The sequence below is a fragment of the Nycticebus coucang genome, chromosome 2 (assembly GCF_027406575.1).
Source record: "Nycticebus coucang isolate mNycCou1 chromosome 2, mNycCou1.pri, whole genome shotgun sequence".
NCBI classification, from domain to species: domain Eukaryota; kingdom Metazoa; phylum Chordata; class Mammalia; order Primates; family Lorisidae; genus Nycticebus; species Nycticebus coucang.
This window is the reverse complement of record NC_069781.1, coordinates 44,316,486-44,336,813: the sequence shown is the minus strand read 5'-3', so window position 1 is coordinate 44,336,813 and position 20,328 is coordinate 44,316,486. Positions and strand designations below refer to the sequence as shown.

Below are 20,328 nucleotides of genomic sequence, written 5' to 3'. Positions count from 1 at the left end.
AGCCCTAGAAGGTATGGTGTATTCAGCATGTCCTGATGTGACTTCACAGGGCCACACCATGTATTTGCAGCATCTATTCTTAGTTCTGGAGTAGGAAATTCTTGAAATTGTGCCCTTTGTATGACTTTTGCTTCTGATTTTTGCCTCCCATTCTCCTGGGAATGTGCTAAGATTATAGTTTCATCCTTTATCAGTGTTCTGCATGAATCATAGTCTCTGACCCAGCTTTCTCTCAGCTCTTGACTTTGCTGAGAACTCAGAGTCCTAGAGTTGTGGGCTGCAGCTCATTTCTCTGCCCCCAGCTCTTTGTCATGGGACTTTGGTCAGCAGCCTAGGTCCTTGCTGATCTCAGACAGGTAGGAGCCTGCAGGGACATGGGAAAAGCCTGCTCCACCCTAAACCAGGATGTGTGCAGGTTAACCCCAGCTTCCTACCTGATTCTGCTGTGACCTCTTTTGAGACAATTCCCTTCATTTCAGGCCTTCTTCTCATGTCATAGGTTTGTGGCTCTCTGCCCAAGTCCCCCAGGTGGGGAAGATATACCTGCCATAAGACCCCTTTTGATCTTTGGGAGTACTTTAGAAGAATACCTGTTGAATGTTGATGCAGCAGGCTGGAGCCTTTGCCTCCCTTTCCTGGGGGACATTGAGGGGCTGGGCTTCCATACCTTCAGTACAGAATCATCATTCAGAGGAGGGACACATCATGCTCCTTCCCACGCTGGCTCGTCTGTATCCAAGCAGTGGACACATTGTCCCAAATGCTGGAGTCCAATCAGAGGAAGTGAGCCCTGCCACCATTTCCTCCTGTTTGATGGGATGATGAGTGATCCTGGATTTCCTTAGGAACCAGAGTCATCCCAGTGTCCCTCATGACCCAAAGAAGCCCAGCACTTCCTGCCCCTCCTTGTGCTCTTGGCTTCTCTGTAGTAGGTCAGGAGTGGAATGCAGAGATGCCACTTTCTGAGGGATATTAGGTGGCCAAAACAGAGGTCTGTCCCTTTCACTCTGGGCAGTCTTTTTGGTTTCTTGCTTCCCGGTCCCACCCCCAAATCCTCTTCGGTTCCTTACTAAGTCCTAGGATGCCACCCCTGCCATTTCTCTCCAGCGCCATGCTCTTGCTCAGGCTCTGTGCATTAAAGCCTTTCTCTGTGATTTCTCCTGATTCTCTGGTGTTCTAGAATCACCTGCTTCACTTATATCATCTATATCTTCATCCACATTTTCCTTTTCACCTGGAGCCTCATAGTGCCACCAGCTTCTTAGGCAGTTACCATGGAATCTTTCCACAGTACCTTCTAGAAACCCTCTTCATTGCTCACCTTCTGTTCCTTTTCTTGCAGCCATGGTCCCTCCCCATATCCCCACTCATCTCTCTAGGTCTTTGCCCATACTCTCTTACAGGTAGAAGAAACTTTCCCTCTCCTAATATACAAAGTCCTCCCTCATTAATGCTTTAAGTTCAAAGCCAGCTTCTGCATTTGGGGACTCGCTCCCATTTTTCACCTCTACAATGGGACATTGCTCCAGCAGTTTTTCCCTCACTCTCTTGCAACATCAATTTGTCCCTCCCATTTGGACATATTTTATGTCTCACATTTTTGAACAACCCTGTCTGGATCCCTGGTTTCCCTTGAATCCACTCCAGTCATGCCTTCATTGCTCATCTAACTCTAATCTTCTCTAGGTCATGAGTGACCTCTGTGTTACTGAACCTAAGTCTCCTCATCTTACTAGGTTGATTGGCAACTTTCTATGTAGTTGATCACTCTTCTCTTTGAAATATTTTTGTGTCTTGACTTTCAGTATGCTACACTCTTGTGGTCTTCTTCCTACCTCCCTGGATACTGCTTCTCAGTTCCTCTGTTACTGATTCCTCCTTTTATTCCCAGTTAGCACTGGACTGTTCCAGAGTCCAGTTTTTTTTTTTTTTGTAGAGACAGAGTCTCACTTTATGGCCCTCGGTAGAGTACCATGGCATCACACAGCTCACAGCAACCTCCAACTCCTGGGCTTAAGTGATTCTCTTGCCTCAGCCTCCCAAGAAGCTGGGACTACAGGTGCCCACCACACGCCCAGCTATTTTTTTGTTGCAGTTCAGCAGGGGCCGGGTTTGAACCCGCCACCCTCGGTATATGGGGCCGGCGCCTTACCGACTGAGCCACAGGCGCCGCCCCAGAGTCCAGTTTTTTGATCTCTTCATTTACACTTATTTCATCGGTGTTTATTATGGCTGTCTAGCCATCTATTCATCTGCATATTATCTCCGTCTAAGGCCCTCCCCGAGGACCATTATGCTTCTGTGTTAAGAGTAGACATTTGGGTGCATGTTTATTATGGCTCTCTATGCATTCATTCATCCATATATTATCTTCATCTAAGGACCTCCCTGAGGACCATTAATCTTTTGTCTTAAGAGTAGACTTTTGGGCCCAGGGTCACAATTAATGGGAGAGATTAGTTATGATGCTTCTGCAGTAATGGTAGCAGTAGAGAGGGGGAGAGGTGGTCATGTTCTGGATGAATTTTTGAAGGTAGAAATAACAGGATTTGCTGACAGATTGAACATGGATGGAACAGGAATTGATTGAACAGGGATGGAAAAGTTAGGGATGAAACCATTTTTTTTTGTCCTGAATGACTAGAATGGTGGTGTTGCTATTAACTGGTGTGAGAAATACTATGATAAGATCAGTTTTGGTATGTGTGAATGGGTTTAGAGAGGGGGTAGGGAATCAGGAATTCATTTTTGTATAGTTTGAAATGAATACTTGATACACAAACGTCTATGTTGACTAGACAGTTTGCACATGTGAGACTGTCTACTCCATGAGATTAGGAGCTCCACCTGAGCCTTGTTCATTGTAACTAGCATAGTACTTGGCACATAGAAAGTATTCAGATATTTTAATTGTTGAATACAAGATGCTTCTCAAGTTAATTTTTACTGTGACTCTTTTGGGATCTTTCTTACCAGCTGAGTGCTTCCTTCTGTGACACTACCCCATACCTCATAATACTCACCACAATGATGTTTTATCTATCTCCCCAGGCCAGACTTTGGATTCAACTACTATAAGGTAAGTGGATTAGCCACTCTCTGAGATCTGGGTTGAGACCCTGATCATTCAGGAAAATTAGGATGAGAAACTGAACTACAAAGAGAAGCAGTAAAAAATAAAGGAGAAGGAGCCAAGAGTTACCAAGATTAGACTTGGTGACTATCTTGGGGGAATATAGGGACACCTTACATTAGAAAATAATTTGGTAGGCTCGGCACCTGTGGCTCAAGTGGCTAAGGCACCAGCCACATACACCTGAGCTGGCGGGTTCGAATCCAGCCTGGGCCCGCCAAACAACAATGTCGGCTGCAACCAAAAAATAGCCGTAAGTTGTGGTGGGTGCCTGTAGTCCCAGCTATTTGGGAGGCAGAGGCAGGAGAATCACTTGAACCCAGGAGTTGGAGGTTGCTGTGAGCTGTGATGCCACAGCACTACCCAGGGCGACAAGTTGAGCTTCTGTCTCAAAAAAAAAAAAAAAAGGAAGAAAGAAAGAAAGGAAAGAAAAGAATTTGGTAGGGTGGAGATATTTGGAAATTTTGAATTAATTTGAATTGTCTTTAGAACAAGATGGAGTTTTGCCCCAACTGTTGACTGTATAGTTTGGCACTCAGGGAAAGCCTGGGTCAGAAAAGTGGCTTTGAGAATCACCAGTACATTAATAGTAATTGAGTTTTGAGATATGAATGTACAGTTATTCCATTTTCCCAGATGAAGAAACTGGGGCTCATAAATGTTAAGTAACTTGCCAAATCCCAGAGCAAGCAATCTAACCCTGCTTATTTTTTCCCACATTCCATTCTCGTGACTTTGACCTCAAAACCTGTGTTCTTCCAACAGGGTCAGACATTTGGCCTGAAAATTATAAAAACACTTGCTGAAGAATTTTATAATGTTTTCCTTATGTTGTAATTTTTTGCTTCACTTTGTGTTTACCATCTTCCCCTAAAATTACACTTTGGCCACTTCAGCCACAAATTTCCTTCCAAAAGGAAGGGAATAACCCAAATCTTATACTTAACTATTGAGCAGACCAAGCATATCCGTGAACTATGTAATTCTGCCTTCCAGGAAGACCAGTGCCTCCTCTAACTAAAGTAACTGGAGAAGGAAGGACTGGATCTACTTAGGTCTCAGAGGTTCCAGGGAATGTAAGTATGATGGCCACCATGAAAAGGTCCAACTGGATGGGCAGGATTACCGAGGCTGCCTTTGGTGGTGGATCACCTACCCAGTATTGGTGCTAGGCTGGGGGTAAGAGGCTCAACAGCACAGGTAGCAGGAAAGAGCTCTGCGGGTACTGAGAGGCCTCCTACATGGAGAGGACTCCTCAAGTAGGTCTGTAGGGGTAATTTCATTTAGTATGTGTGGCAGGGAGAAATGTGGGCAGGATATCATTTGGAGGGCCTTGCATTTCTTAGCAGTTGCTTATAGATATCAGCTTGCCTCTCAGCTTCCCTCTCAGCCTCTTGTTTCTCAGCCTCCCTCTTGGGTTTCTCCATTTCATCCCAAGGGTTTCAGAGAATTGTACATAATATTTCTATTAATGATAAACAGATATTTCTCCCAAATAGCAAAACATTGGACATTACCAGAGAGATGCAAAGGAACCAGAGTCCACTTCAGCTATGAGCTGCTGATCTGGTTGTTAGAGATTTGTGTGTGGTGTTACGGTCAAAAGTTTTGGTCACTTTCTATGGCTGATTAATAGGACACTTTCCAAAAACTTTAAAGTCTTTAAACAATTAAGGTGAGTGGTTTTTAGTGCTTTAAAAAAAATGCACTGAGATGTAATGAAAAGATAGGGAAGGCTGAGAGGAACCTAGGGCTGGAGCTGCCAGGCTTATGTGGTGCCACTCTTGACAGGAAATCATCCTTTGGTGGGGAGGCATGAGGAAGATCTTAGGAGGTGATTCAGCTGACTGAGTTAGGCACATTAGTTACCATGAAGCAGTAAGGATTGTGGAAAGGAGGGTGATGGAGAAGGACCTCAAGTGAGTTGGTATAGACACGGGACACAGTATTAGGGCTGGGTACAAGATGCTGGCAGTAACTTGTGTAAAAAGAAAATTACAGCCTCAGGCAGGTACCTATGAAGAACTGGCCCCACAGATCATTCATTAGGAAATTTATTAACCTCCCATAAGCAAGGACATGCAAATTGTACCTATATCTAGCACCTAAAACTAAAGTCTATCTAATCCCACACTAATAATGAATTACAAGTTTATCTTACAGGTAACAGAGCTGGAGACAAGACCAAGGATATCTCCATAACTAATGCTTCCTTCACTCCCTTATTTTATGTATAATGTAGATTTCTTGACCTTCACAATAATGTAACCACTATCTCATCATCCCCTTATCTCGTTCCTTTTCTGTATGCTCTTAAATGCAGAAATTTCCAACCTCTCCTTTGGAAAAATGGGCACAACTTGGTGGTGGTTCATGTTTTTCCTGGATGCATCCTTTTTTTTTTTTTTTTTTGAGACAGAACCTCAAGCTGTCACCCTGGGTAGAGTGCCGTGGCATCACAGCTCACAGCAACCTCCAACTCCTGGGCTCAAGCGATTCTCCTGCCTGCCTGTTGCTGGGACTACAGGCACCTGCCACAACGCCTGGCTATTTTTTGGTCGCAGCTGTTGTTGTTGTTTGGCGGGCCAGGGCTGGATTTGAACCCGCCAGCTCAGGTGTAAGTGGCTGGTGCCTTAGCCGCGTGAGCTGCAGGAACTGAGCCTGAATGCGTCCTTAAAATCTTGGCTTAGTTAATCTACATTGACTGAGATTTTTGCCTCAGTCATTTATTTGAGTTGACACTTGACAGCTTTAAATATGTTTAGAATACCTGGTATGTTTGTGTTTCTTTCCCAGAAACTTCAGTGATTAACTCCCTGCCCTCCATCACACCAAGAGCAAGCAGAACAAAGCTCAGAGTTTACTCCCTCCCTTCCCAGAGTATTTGAGCACTGGGTTTTCCTCTTGACTTTTCTCCAAGGAATGTGTCACCTCTTGTCAGACCTCCAACTACATGTTCCCCCTCCCTACCTTTCCCTAAGGGTGAAGTACAAGTCTCTCTCCATTTTCTACTGTGATGGCATTCCAGACCCCATTCATTTTATGCAGCTGAAAGGCAGTGGAGGTGATAAGCAGGCAGTGGAGGTGATAAGCAGGCAGCAGTGTTACAGTGGGTACCCAGATGAGTTCTCTAGAAAAATCTTCCCTGTACAAACAGGGAGCAAACAGAGGAGATTCTATCATCTCGATTTGACATCCGTGGTTTTGATAAACACAAAAGCAACCTCCTCACAAGGGGGCACTGTGGCACTCCTCTAACTCTACGCATCCGACCCATTTGTGGGTTAAACCTATTTCCTAGATAGGAAGGACTTTTGGACTCCTCCCCACCATGTCTTCCCTTAACATAATACAGCAGAAACAAGGAGCAGACAGAGGACTGTTTGCTTAGATATGCAGTGTATTTTAGGTGGCTCTCTGCCCCACCTGCACATTTATGGGAATGAAACAGCAGTCTTCTTAAAAGGATGTGGCGATTGGGCAGCCTACAAGCCTTCATTCCCATCAGTGTTCTCAGGCAGACAGACTTCAGCATTTCTATTTCAGGTGGAGGTTGGGAGCTAAACAGGATGCCCTTGGCTGGTTGGCACAAGCCCCTCGAGGACAGTGCCAAGGGCAGTGGTGGGAGTGGCCCAGGACCGAGGCAGAATCAGGTTGTCTGGAGCGAAACCGGAGATTGTTGTCTGAGGTATAGGCACCACCTGAGAAGACCCGGACCACCGGCTTCTCTGTGGTGGGAGAATGGGCCTTGGAGTGCCCTGTTGGCTTCTCTGTCCTAGTTCTCCCCTTAGGGCTTTTGGCTGGAACCAGGCTCTTTTCAACATTTTCTTTCCTGGTTTTGGCCACTTTCTCAGCTATTGAGAACATGGATTCCTCATGCCGTTTGCCTTTTGTCATGAGGTTAATATGGTGTAAGAAGGATTTCATTTCATTTTTTAAGCTAGATTTTGGGAGGCTGGGCCTCTTGTGAGTAGAGGCTGGCATCACCTGTTCATGCAAAACCTGGTCTTGCAAAGTTTGGCCCTGCAAAGGCTTATCCTCAATTAGTTGGCTTGGGAAAGGCTGGTCCTGTGACGACTCGGCCACCTCACCCTGGGCATTTTCAGGAATTATTGCTGGTTCGAGGATGACATTTAGCTCGGTTTGACTGTCCTGCAGGGCATTCTCAGGTGCTTCCCCACCAGGAGCTCCTGGGTATAGGTCTGACAGCTCAGGCTGAGGGTAAAACTGGAGGCTGTGTAGACAGTGATCAGCAAGATGATGAAATCTATGGCTGTGTCTCCAGGAGCCTTGGGATATCTTGTTCGGAAGCCTGTCTCCTGGCCTCTGGTCTTCACCAGGGTGTCTTTCCTCTCTGGTTGAGGAGAGACTAAACCCTGCATCCCCTGCTCCATGGTCTCCAACTGCTTTGGGTTTCCCTGGGTCTTCTATCTTTTCTGCCAACATGGGGACTTGGGCTGAATCCTTGCTCTTGTCCGGGCTTTGGGGCTCAGGGCTCCAGGGTTCCTCCAGGCTGGGGTTGTTCACACTGGTCTCCACCTGAACACAAAGCACCTGGGCCTCTGTCATGTCCCCAGTGGGTTGTGGAATCTTGGAGATCCAGTGGGCAGAACCATGGAGCACTGCTTTGGAACCAGGTTCCTTGTGGTCCTGCTGCACTGGCTTCAACTCAATGGCCAGCTGTTCAGTAACATTAACTGGATCTAGATCTGGGACATGAGTGTCTGGTGGGATGGGTGGTTCCTGGAGCAACGTTTCTCTTTGGTTATTTAGACTCCCATGAGCGCCCCGTGTGGATGTGTCCTCTGGGACTGCTGCAGTTTGTTCCATAGACTCTCTCGCCCTTATGGGAACCCCCAATTGTATCTCTAGGATCTTTTTTCTGAGGTGGAAATTCAGTTTGGCCAAGATATGTGTCTTGAGTGACATGCGGTTAGAAGAATGTATCTGGCTTTCTTGAGACACTGCCTCCATCGTTTCTTCCGCTTCCACTGCAGGCTGAAGCTCTTCTGCAGCATCTGCACAAGTCTCATTGTTGTCTTGAAAGCATGGCCCAGGGCTTGAACGCTCTTCTTCAAGTGAGATCTCAGTCAGAGGCTCTGCTGGAACTTCGACAGGCTCAGGCACCATCTCTGTGGTGACAGGTTTGCTAGTGACAGCAGAGGCCATGGCTCTGGAGAGAGCCACATAGTAGAGAGCAGGCAGCCCTGACAGGAAGGCCAGATACTTGTGCCGTAAAGTTGTCTCCAATTTCTCCTTGGCTCCCTCAGACAAGGCTTTGGGCAGCTTGGGGTGTTCAGTGACAGTACCTAGTAAGGCCTGTTGCTGCTGATCAAGGGCCTTTGGCATCCAGGGCATAAGTTTGTCATATAGATTGGGGTCACTTGCTGCCTGTGGCTCCAGGGGCTGGCTTTCTGGAATGCAAGGGAAGGGAGTCACTGCCATTCCTCCAGGAATTATGCAGTCCCAGGAAGTAAATACACAAGCAGGAACCTTGCCCTGGTGGATCTGTCCACATTTGGAGTCAATGTGGCTCTGCAATATTGCCTTGACCTGAGCAAACAAATGTGGCGTGGGGATGGACTCTGGGTCCGTGATGGGTGAGAACTCAGCACTATTCCCATTGTCTTCTAAGGCGATAGGCTGCGGGAGGCTTAAGTCGGCTAGCGTTGTGCTGCTCCAGGACAAAGTCTTCTGGTCAGTGTAAGAATGGAGCAACTGAATGGACCGCTGGATCTTCTGGGGCAGGCCCCAGCGATGGTGAATCAGCTGCTTCTGGAGGTGGAATTCTAGCAGCCTCCGAGCATGCTCCGGGAAGAAGAGTAGTTGCCTGGTGAAAACTGAGATAGGCTTCCCTGGCCAGGAAGTTTTCACCATTTCAGGAAACTGGGCTTTGTCACAAGGCTCATTCTGCATGGGGCTGTGGGCATGCTGAGTTCCCTGGAAGATAGCTGGCAAGCCCCACTGACGCTGGAGCTGTCTCTGCAGCAGGTGCCACTCCAAGGCTTCACACTCAGCCAGAGTCAGAAATGGGATATTGATCTGAGCTTGTTGCTGGTCAGATGGAGACACCCAATTTGGGGAAGGTGGGGAAGAAGGGGGTGCTGATAAGGGTGGGGTTTTAGGTGGCAGGGGGAGGGAGGAGACATTCTTCAAGAAGAAAGGGCCCTTCATGGGGGTCTTGGACATGTTCTTCCTCTTGGGCAGGCCTTGGGAGCCCAGGAAAGTGGCAACCAGAGACTCACTGTGCAGAGAAGGGAGGCCACAGAATAGCTGGCTATATTTTTTCTGCAGATGGCTTCCCAAGTCACTAGCCTGGCCCCCAGGCAGTGGATAGAAGCCACTTAGGACTTTAAGGTCTGGAGATGGCAAGGCGAGAGCCACAGGGTTTGGGATTTTCTCACAGTACTGTTTTTCTTGTGGGTTCATCATGGACCATTCAGAAACCCAGAAGGTCTGAGTGGGTTGGCTGGCCGTACATGAACACAAGGTCTCATGCGAAATGGTCTCAAATCTATGATTAGAGACTTGAGGAATATTCTCAGGCTGGTAATACAATGGTGGGTTTGGCATAAGCTGCCTCAGGGATTCTTCTACACGTCTGGGGAGCCCCCATCTCTGGAAATGCATCCATTTTTTCACATGTACCTCAAGAAGCCTCAAGACTTCAGGAGTGAGGAATGGCAAGTGGCAGGGAAGGACCATATTCAAGGCCACAGGATGTGTCATGTTAATGGTCTCTGGGTTCTGGGGCAGCAAAGCAAGTTGAGAGTTAAAGTGATACTGGCATTCATTCCTCTGGACAAAATTGGCATTTCTTTGCATCATCTGCTGATTCACAGGAACCACAGGCTCCTCACACCTTGAAGAAGCCATAGTCTCTGGGCCCCGTAGCACATTTGGCACAAAGTCCTGTCGTAGCTGACAGTGCTCTGCCCAGTAATCTTGGACTCTGACTGCATTGGTTGACTGGGCAGCTGACTTGGCTAAAGATTTCTGATCCATTAATTTCACCATTTTAGGGTTTACAGGTGCCAATGAAATGTTTTTATTGTGCCGAGAATGAAGTTTCAGATTTGTCTCAAAAGGTACACTAGATATGGACAACATTTCTAGGCAAGAAGAGCTCTGTGATGGCCCTATTAAGTTGGGGGAGATCTGGTTGTGCTCACCCACCAGCAATTCCTGAATCTCCAGAGCCACAGAATTGCAGGTGCGGCAGCAGGGATCTGCACACAGGAGCTGACGAACACTTTCTTCCTGAGGTAGCCAGTCCTGGCTGGGAAGGGAAATACAGAAACTATTTATGATGGAGTGACATCTGCCTTCTTGGAAGATTGTGGTCTGAAGTTGCACTCCCCTTCCCTAGTCCTACAATTCTGGACCCTGCACCCCCTATATGTCTATGCCTCTGTTTTTCTTCATAAGAAAATGCCATTTGGGAAGATGTGGTGGTGGGCTGGGCTGAGGGTCTGGGAAAGGTTTCAGACAACCCATGGAAAAGGCACTGTCTTCAGAGAGGATGGGACCTGAGGTTATTTCTGTGTTGACCTTTAGAAACTGAACTATGAGAAAGAAATCAGGCATATGGCATCGCCAGGAGCACCACCAAGCAGAGCCTGGATCAGTCACCTTTGAGGCTATTCAGTACATCCCAACTATGGAAAATGTGGTCCAGCATTCTGAAGACCACAGGATATCTTGCAGCTATACCCAATATCCCTTAGAAATCAATCATTTTCTGTAAAGATCTCAAGTTGATAAGATGACAGACTCCTATCTAAGTACTGTCCCAGGAACTGGCCTCACTGAAGACTAAACTGGAAGAGATAGTATCATCAGTCCTGAAAGGTTAGTGGACTCTGCCCATAAAAAGGTATAGCTGTAAAGAGAATATGGCAATGATGACTTCATGTAAAACCCATTTTTTTTTAGAGACAGAATCTCACTTTGTTGCCCCTTGGTAGAGTGCTGTGGCATCATAGCTCACAGCAACCTCAAGACTCTTAGGCTCAAGCGATTCTCTTGCCTCAGCCTCTCAAGTGTCTGAGACTACAGGTGCCTGCCACAATGCCCAGCTATTTTTTTTTTTTTAATAGACAGGGTCTCACTCTGGCTCAGGCTGGTCTCGAAGTCACGAGCTCAGGTGATCCACCCATCTCAGCCTCCCAGAGCACTGGGATTACAGATATGAGCCACCGTGCCCAGAAAAACCCATTCTCTTAATTGGATAATTTGTCTCATGCTGAATGCAACTCCATTTCATGTCTTTTATGAATTATTCACTGGTGAAATCCTTTATTCCAAAACTACTGTGACCCAACCACAAAGCAGAATTATGTGACTCTTCCCTCCGGGTTATTTGGTCTGGCCCCTCTACCCTGGCAACCCGCTCAACTAGTGAAGCAGCCCCTACTCCTACTGTATGTTTCCACCCAGCCAGCCATTATCCTCATCCCTTCCCTACACCAAGCTGAGAAATCATCACAGGCCTAGAGATGTTAGGAGAAGGCAAAGAGCAAGAAATCACCTTTTCATGACTGAGACCAGCTCCTGTGGCTTCTCAACTTCTTGAGAAAGTATCCATGCTAAGGAACAAAGACACAGTGTTACATGGCTTGGGTATCTGTAGGAAGCTGGAGGCCTCTGACTGTCAGAGAGAGGGCCCTGGAAACTCCAACTGTCAATGCTGAGGCACTTTCTGTGTAATGTCATCGCTCATGACCTGTTCTCCTGTACCTATTCTCAATTGATCTTGACAAACATGCTCTGAGTAAAGGAAAATCACCAGATGACCATTTTATGGTGAACAGCACTGACAGAAGAAATGACATTTACAGGGTTATAAAACGAGTAAATTACACAATTAAGGATATCCGCCCTACTTCCTCAGTGTTTTGTTTTCATGGGAATAATGTAGGGAATTATGGAACATTCCCAAGTTCTGATACGCAATCCACAGAAATCTTCTAGGAAAGTTGTCAGTCCAGGGAGTTGGAGTGGTTAGAGAACCTGGCACTGGACATCATGGGTCAAGGAGGGACAGGATCCCTGGGAAACTTGCCCACAGTAGAAGATACTTAGAGGAGAGATTGAGACTTTACCTCTTGATACTGCATCTCTAGCCCTTTGCCTGATCTTCCGGTGACGCTGAAAGACAAAAACATCAGAATGTGAAGCTGAGACACCATTTTCCTTCTCATGTCCAAAGTGAAACAAGGTTCATATACATTTCCCACTCCCCCCTTCTATATATTTGTTTTTTATACACCCACCTATGTTTCCTTTACCCAAACTCCACCTTTTTTCACCCCAACATTTCCCCTATTTGGTTATTTCTAGTTCACTTTGAGGCTTTCCCAAACTATGTATCACCCATCCAATTCCCAGAGGAGAAATTCTGCTGGAGACTAAGGATGAAACAAGACAATGAATGGTACAGATAAAAGACTACATGATGATTCTATTTGCCAAGGACTTCAGCTTACATGTGCCTTAACTGAACACCAGCCAGGAAAATCTACCATATTTTGAGGTCTTCTGTGATATAGTGAGGTAGATATCATAACATCTAAGTTTTTATTCAAGCCAAATAGAGAGTTTCTTGGGTTTTCAATTAGAATGTGCTATAGGAAGGCCTAGTAAGAAATTACTTCTAGGCTCTGAGAAGAAAAAGACTGTATCTATCTACATAATAGATAGATAGTATCTAGCTATATATCTATAGATAGATAGATAGATAGATTCTTTTATATAAAAGTAGTTGAAGGTATGGTATAAATACTTGTAAGAAGGGGCAATAAGGTCATAAGAAAGGACCTTGGAGCTTAGAACCTTCTCATCTGAGGCTTAATTAGTTCAGTTGTGCTCATGGTGTTTCCTTACCCGGCAGCAGATGCTTTTAGGTTTCACCCATAATCTACAGAAGCACCTTTTCAGTTGCCAGATAATTAGGATAATGATGAAGATGCAGCCATAGATATATATGGGATATCTGAGGTCCCACAGAATAAAAGTAAGGCTCAACATAATTGAAATCTCATTAGCACGAGGAGATCAGCCATCTCATCTAGGCATTCAGGGTCCTAGTGCCTAATGACTCCCAACACTAGACCTTGTCATGTTCGCCTCACAGAGGATGGAACCAGGCTACCAGACTACATCACAAAGCCCTCCCTGTTTCATAAGGCATGTGCAATATGGAAGCTCATGTTCTTATCAGTCTGTGGTGAGGGCATCTGGTTATCTGCAAATGGAGCCTGGGATTGAATGTGTCAAGCTCATAAACAGTGTCTTTTTCTTCACCTTCACTTTTTCTTCACCCTCCACCTTCTATACCAGCACAATGGCTCATCTGTCTCATTAACAACTGCATGGTCATCCATCCTCAGAAAACTGAGTGCTTTGACACACAGGGAACCTTATGAGAAAAGGTGGTTGGGACAAGGAACCTCCACCAACTCTCCCACTTGTTCTGGAAATACACCAGAGAAACATATCTGTCTCTCAGGTTAATTTATAAGTCAATCTATTTCTCCCATCCTCCGTAGCAACACTTTATTAACCTATGTTCCTCAATTTCCTCTCTTCTCTCTAAAAGGCATGTATAAATATATCGAATTCTGTTGGTAAATTGGGTTATCACTATGCGATTTCTCTCCATGCACACAGTAAATAAATCAGTTTGGAGGGCACATTACCAAGTTGTTATCTTAGAAGTAGAGACTGAGCCATACCAAATTGGCTGCCAGCTTGGTCTTAGATTTCTAGCCTCCAGAACCATGAGAGAGAAATTTCTGTTCTTTATATAATAAATTACCCATTCTGTAGTGTTGGGGTCCCTTCGTGGTTGCCACTTATCAGGGCCCGGGACTGGTTGATCTCTGCCCCTATCTAGCTGTGTTTTGGATGTGGACTGCTACGCTGTTATCTCGCTCAGGAACAATTGCTCTTAGGTGTCTGAGGGCTATTTCCTTTAGCCAAAGGGAGAGAGAGAGATAGTCTTTGAGAGAGTAAAGCAGTCTTCTTAGAATAGATAGATCTTAGTCTTTAGCACAGCTTAGTGATCTTCAGCAGAGAGATGCTGTGCTGGCGTTCTGCAGGCAGTAGAAGGGACAGAGTCAGAGTATGTGGGTCTGTGATAGAATGCGCACACTCCTGACTGCCTGCTCTTCCAGCCTAATATAAAGCTGATCTCGTGCTTCTCAACACCACAGGTGTAGAGACTGCCAATTCACCAATACTTTCATCTCTCACGCTCTCATGCTTGTTAGGAGAGCCAAATCCCTCTCCATGCCCTTTTCACCAGGGTGTTCCATTATTGAGCTATATAGGTATTTTTTATAACTCTCAGTCCTCCTAGCCATAGACTATACAGGCTGCTACAGCGTAGTATTTCATTATAGCAGCATTAAATGGACTACAACAATGTATCTTTAATTTTTTAAATTCTCAAATTGTTTTCAAGATATACCATTTTTATTCCTGCCAGCAGTGTATGAGAGTTCATTTCTCTACATCCTTGGCAACCCTTGGTATGATCAGTCTTTTTTTTTTTTATTGTTGGGGATTCATTGGGGGTATAATAAACCAGGTTTCACTGATTGCATTTGTTTGGTAAAGTCCCTCTTGCAATCATGTCTTGCCCCGGAAGGTGTGGCACACACCAAGGCCCCACCCCCCTCCCTCCGTCCCTCTTTCTGCTTCCCCCCCCCCCGTAACCTTAATTGTCATTAATTGTCCTCATATCAAAATTGAGTACATAGGATTCATGCTTCTCCATTCTTGTGATGCTTTACTAAGAATAATGTCTTCCACTTCCATCCAGGTTAATACGAAGGATGTAAAGTCTCCATTTTTTTTAAATAGCTGAATAGTATTCCATGGTGTACATATACCACAGCTTGTTAATCCATTCCTGGGTTGGTGGGCATTTAGGCTGTTTCCACATTTTGGCGATTGTAAATTGAGCTGCAATAAACAGTCTAGTACAAGTGTCCTTATAATAAGAGGATTTTTTTCCTTCTGGGTAGATGCCCAGTAATGGGATTGCAGGATCAAATGGGAGGTCTAGCTTGAGTGCTTTGAGGTTTCTCCATACTTCCTTCCAGAAAGGTTGTACTAGTTTGCAGTCCCACCAGCAGTGTAAAAGTGTTCCCTTCTCTCCACATCCACGCCGGCATCTGCAGTTTTGAGATTTTGTGATGTGGGCCATTCTCTCTGGGGTTAGATGGTATCTCAGGATGGTTTTGATTTGCATTTCTTTAATATACAGAGATGATGAACATTTTTTCATATGTTTGTTAGCCATTCGTCTATCTTCTTTAGAGAAGGTTCTATTCATGTCTCTTGCCCATTGATATATGGGATTGTTGGCTTTTTTCATGTGGATTAATTTGAGTTCTCTATAGATCCTAGTTATCAAGCTTTTGTCTGATTGAAAATATGCAAATATCCTTTCCTATTGTGTAGGTTGTCTCTTTGCTTTGGTTATTGTCTCCTTAGCTGTACAGAAACTTTTCAGTTTAATGAAGTCCCATTTGTTTATTTTTGTTGTTGTTGCGATTGCCATGGCAGTCTTCTTCATGAAGTCTTTCCCCAGGCCGATATCTTCCAGTGTTTTTCCTATGCTTTCTTGGAGGATTTTTATTGTTTCATGCCTTAAATTTAAGTCCTTTATCCATCTTGAATCAATTTTTGTGAGTGGGGAAAGGTGTGGGTCCAGTTTCAGTCTTTTACATGTAGACATCCAGTTCTCCCAACGCCATTTATTGAATAGGGAGTCTTTTCCCCAAGGTATGTTCTTATTTGGTTTATTGAAGGTTAGATGGTTGCAAGATGTTAGTTTCATTTCTTGGTTTTCAATTCGATTCCAAGTGTCTATGTCTCTATTTTTGTGCCAGTACCATGCTGTCTTGACCACTATGGCTTTGTAGTACAGACTAAAATCTGGTATGCTGATGCCCCCAGCTTTATTTTTGTTACAGAGAACTGCCTTAGCTATATGGGGTTTTTTCCAGTTCCATACAAAACGCAGAATCATTTTTTCCAAATCTTGAAGATCAGTCTTTTTTTTTTTTTTTTAATCATAGCTGTGTACATTAATGCATTTATGGGGTATAATGTGCTGATTTTATATACAATTTGAAATACAACAAATTGGTTAACATAGCCTTCACCTCACTTTCTTAATTATTGTGTTAAGACATTTATACTCTACACTTAATAAATTTGACATGTACCCATGTAAAACCCACCAATTACCCTTCATCCACCCAGGGAGGGAAGGGAGGAGGATAGGTGATCAGTCTTTATAATTTTAGCCATTCTAATAGGTGTGTATTGGTATCTCATTGTGGTTTTAATTTGTGTTTCCCTAATGAATAATGATGTTGAAAATCTTTTCATGTGTTTATATGCCATCCTTATATCTTTTACAGTGAAGTGTCTTTATAAATATTTTGTCCATTTTGTTAATTTTTAGAACTCAATTGAAAAGCAGTTACCAAAAACTGGCTGAGGACTTTACTATCTAGAAATCTATAAATGTTAGATTCTTGCCATCCTTATTGTGTGAACTTATTTCAAAAGAATGAGACTAAATGCTTTTTTTTTTTGAGACAGATTCTCAGTATGTCACCCTCAATAGAGTGCCATGGCATCACAGCTCACAGCAACCTCAAACTCTTGGCCTTAAGCAATTCTCTTGCCTCAGTCTTCCAAGTAACTGGGACTACAGGCATCTACCACAACACCTGGCTATTTTTTTGTTGCAATTGTTTAGCTGGTCTGGGCCAGGTTTGAACCGCCACCCTCACTGTATGTGGCTGGCGCCATAACCACTGTGCTATGGGCCCCAAGCCAAGAATGAGACTGATTTTATGATGGCTTTTGGGGGTCTAGTAACACATTAAGATCTCTAATAAATGTAAAAAAATTAGATAGCCAAACAACTTGAGCCTTATGGCTCTGTGCATGAAAACATTACCAATATGGCTATAAAATAACAGTATAACGATGAAAATCTTTTGAAAGTGTGCATCTCACAAAAACAAAAAATGTAATAAGTTAATAAAAAGTATCAAATGACGTTGTATGTGTGGGTCTAGTTCTGAACTCTGTTAAATTCTATTGATCCACATTGTATTTGTCTATCTTGAAGACAATACCATATTGTCTTGGTTACTATAATTTTATACTAAGTCTTGAAGACAGGTAGATACACCCTCTAATCTTATTCTTTTTTTCAAAGTTATTTTGCTTATTATAGGTAATGAATTTTAGAATAAGATTTTCATTCTAAAAAAATTCATTTGCACCGAAATATTTATTGCAGCTCAATTCACAATTTCCAAGATTTTTTATATTGGGATTTTAATTTGGATTTTGTTGAATGTTGTCTTAGTTATCTGTTGCTGAATAAAAATTACCACAAAATTTAGTGACTTGAAATAATACATTTATTATTGCCCTGTTTTTGGAGCATCGGCAGTTCAGGCATGGGTTAGCTAGTTCTGATCCTTGAGGCTCTCTCTTCTTAAAGTTTTTACCTCCATAGTTATTTCCGTTTGGTTCCTTTTTATAATTTCCCCCTCTTTGTTGATATTCTCATTTTGTTCATGTATTATTTTCCTATTTCCTTTAGTTTTTTTTTTCAGCAAAAATTTATTTTTTGACTGGGTGTGGTGGCTCACGCCTGTAATCCTAGCATGCTGGGAGGCCAAGGCGGATGGATTGCTTGAACTCGGGAGTTCAAGATCACCCTGAGCAATAGAGAGACTCTGTCTCTACTAAAAATAGAAAAACTGAGGCAAGAGGATCACTTGAGCCCAAGAGCTCGAGGTTGCTGTGAGCTATAAGGCCATGGCACTCTACTCAGGGCACCAGAGTCACACTCTGTCTCAAAAATAAATAAATAAATTTATTTATTATTTTATTTTATTTTTTTGTGGTTTTTGGCCGGGGCTGGGTTTGAACCCGCCACCTCTGGCATATGGGACCAGCGCCCTACTCCTTGAGCCACAAATTATATGTATATGAGTATCATGTACAATATGATTTGCTTTTGTTTTTATAGGACAGAATCTCACTGTGTTACTCAGGCCAAAGTGCAGTGGCTATTCACAGGTATGATCATAGCACCCTATGGCCTCAAACTCTTGGGATTAAACAATCTTCTCAATCTCAGCCTCCTGAGTAACTGGGACTACAGGTGCATACCACTGTGCCCAGAAACATGGTGTTTTGATATAAGCATACATTGTAGAATGGCTAAGTTGAGTTAAATAACACATGAATAACCTCACATATTTATCCTTTTATCGTAAAAACTTAAAATCTACTTTCTACTTAATATAATGTATTATTATATTCTTGAAAATTGCTAACTATTTTAACCATAGTCACCATGTTGTATACAGTAGATTTCTTAAAGTTATTCTTCCTGAGATTTTATGCCTTTTAATGACTATCTCCCCTTCCTCTACTTTAGCTCCCAATAACCATTCTTCTAAACTCTTCTTGTACAAGTTGAACACTTTAAGATTTCACATATAACAGCTTGGCGCCTGTGACTCAAGCAGCTAAGGCGCCAGCCACATACACCTGAGCTGGCAGGTTCAAATCCAGCCTGGGCCCACCAAACAACAATGACGGCTGTAACCAAAAAATAGCCAGGCATTGTGATGGGTGTCTGTAGTGCCAGCTATTTGGGAGGTGGAGGCAGGAGCATCGCTTGAGCCCAGGAGTTGGAGTGAACTGTGATGCCATGGCACTTTACCCAGGGGGACAGCTTGAGGTTCTGTCTCAAAAAAAAAAAAAGGGCAGCGCCTGTGGCTCAGTCGGTGGGGCACCGGCCCCATGTACCGAGGGTGGCGGGTTTGAACCCTGCCCCGGCCAAACTGCAACCAAAAAATGGCCGGGCATTGTGGCGGGCGCCTGCGGTCCCAGCCGCTCGGGAGGCTGAGGCAAGAGAATCGCTTGGGCCCAGGAGTTGGAGGTTTCTGTGAGCTGTGTGAGGCCACGGCACTCTACCGAGGGCCATGAAGTGAGACTCTGTCTCTACAAAAAAAAAAAAAGAGAGAGAGAGATTTCACATATAAGTGAGATCATTCAGTGTTTGTCTTTCTGTGCTTGGCTTATTTTTCTTAGCATGTGGGCTCCATGTTCATCCATGTTGTTGCAAATGACAGAATTCCTTCTTATGAAGGCTGAATGATATTCCATTGTGTATATAACATTTTCTTTATCCACTTATCTGTTGATGGAACTTAAGTTGATTCTGTATCTGGCACAAAAATAGAGATATGGGACTATGGAATAAAATAGAGAGCCTAGAGATGAACCACATATTGCCATTTGATATTTGGTAAACCAAACAAAAGCATGCACTGGGGGAAAAAAATCCTTATTTAATAAAAGGTGCCTGAAGAATTGGTTAGCCACATATAGAAGACTAAAATTGGATCTGCACCTCTCGCTACTGAAAAAAATTGACTCTTACTGGATAAAAGATTTAAAGTTAAGACACAAACAATAAAAATTCTAGAAGAAAATATGGGGAAAATCTCTTGACAAAATTGGCACGGGAAAAGATTTTATGAAGAAGACCCCATTGGCAAGTGCAGCAACAACAAAAATAAATAAACGGGACATGATCAAGCTAAAGCTTCTGCACAACTAAAGCAAACAGACAGCCTTCAGAATGGGAGAAGATATTTGCATGCTATCAATCTGATAAAGGACTGCTAACTAGAATCTATAGAAAACTCAATGAACAAGAGCAAACAACCCTGTTTATAAGTGGGCAAGAGACTTGAACAGAAACTTCTCTGAAGGTGACAAATGAATGGCCAACAAACACAAAAAAAATGCTCATTGTCCCTAATCATTAGAGAAATGCAAATCAAAGCCACTCTGAGATATTACCTAACTCCAGTGAGATTAGCCCACATCACAAAATCCTGAATCTGCAGATGCTGGCATGGATGTGTAGACAAGGGAACACTTTTTGCACTGCTGGTGGGATAGCCAACTAATACAATCTCTATGAAAAGAAGTATGGAGAATTCTCAAAGAACTAAAAGTTGACCTTCCATTTCCTCTTGCAACCCCATTACTAGGTATCTACCCAGAAGAAAAATATTATTTTACCACAAGGACATTTGCACTGCAATATTTATTGCAGCTCAATTCAC

General features: G+C 43.8%; 2 protein-coding genes across 2 annotated transcripts in view; both read right to left on the bottom strand.

Annotated features, from left to right (window-relative positions):
* Nucleotides 1–6,670: 6,670 nt before the first annotated feature.
* On the bottom strand, nt 6,671–9,850 carry LOC128596430 (putative protein FAM205B). Its single transcript, XM_053606068.1, has one exon. It carries the CDS (start codon nt 9,836–9,838, stop codon nt 6,671–6,673), a length of 3,168 nt encoding a protein of 1,055 aa, XP_053462043.1. The 5' UTR covers nt 9,839–9,850.
* An 8-nt stretch (nt 9,851–9,858) lies between these two features.
* SPATA31F3 (SPATA31 subfamily F member 3) overlaps nt 9,859–20,328 on the bottom strand; it is a 58,752-nt gene continuing 48,282 nt past the window's right edge. The window contains 3 exon segments of the mRNA XM_053606066.1: nt 9,859–9,880; nt 9,996–10,412; nt 11,664–11,721. Of these exon segments, the coding sequence (XP_053462041.1) occupies nt 9,859–9,880; nt 9,996–10,412; nt 11,664–11,721 (497 nt within the window).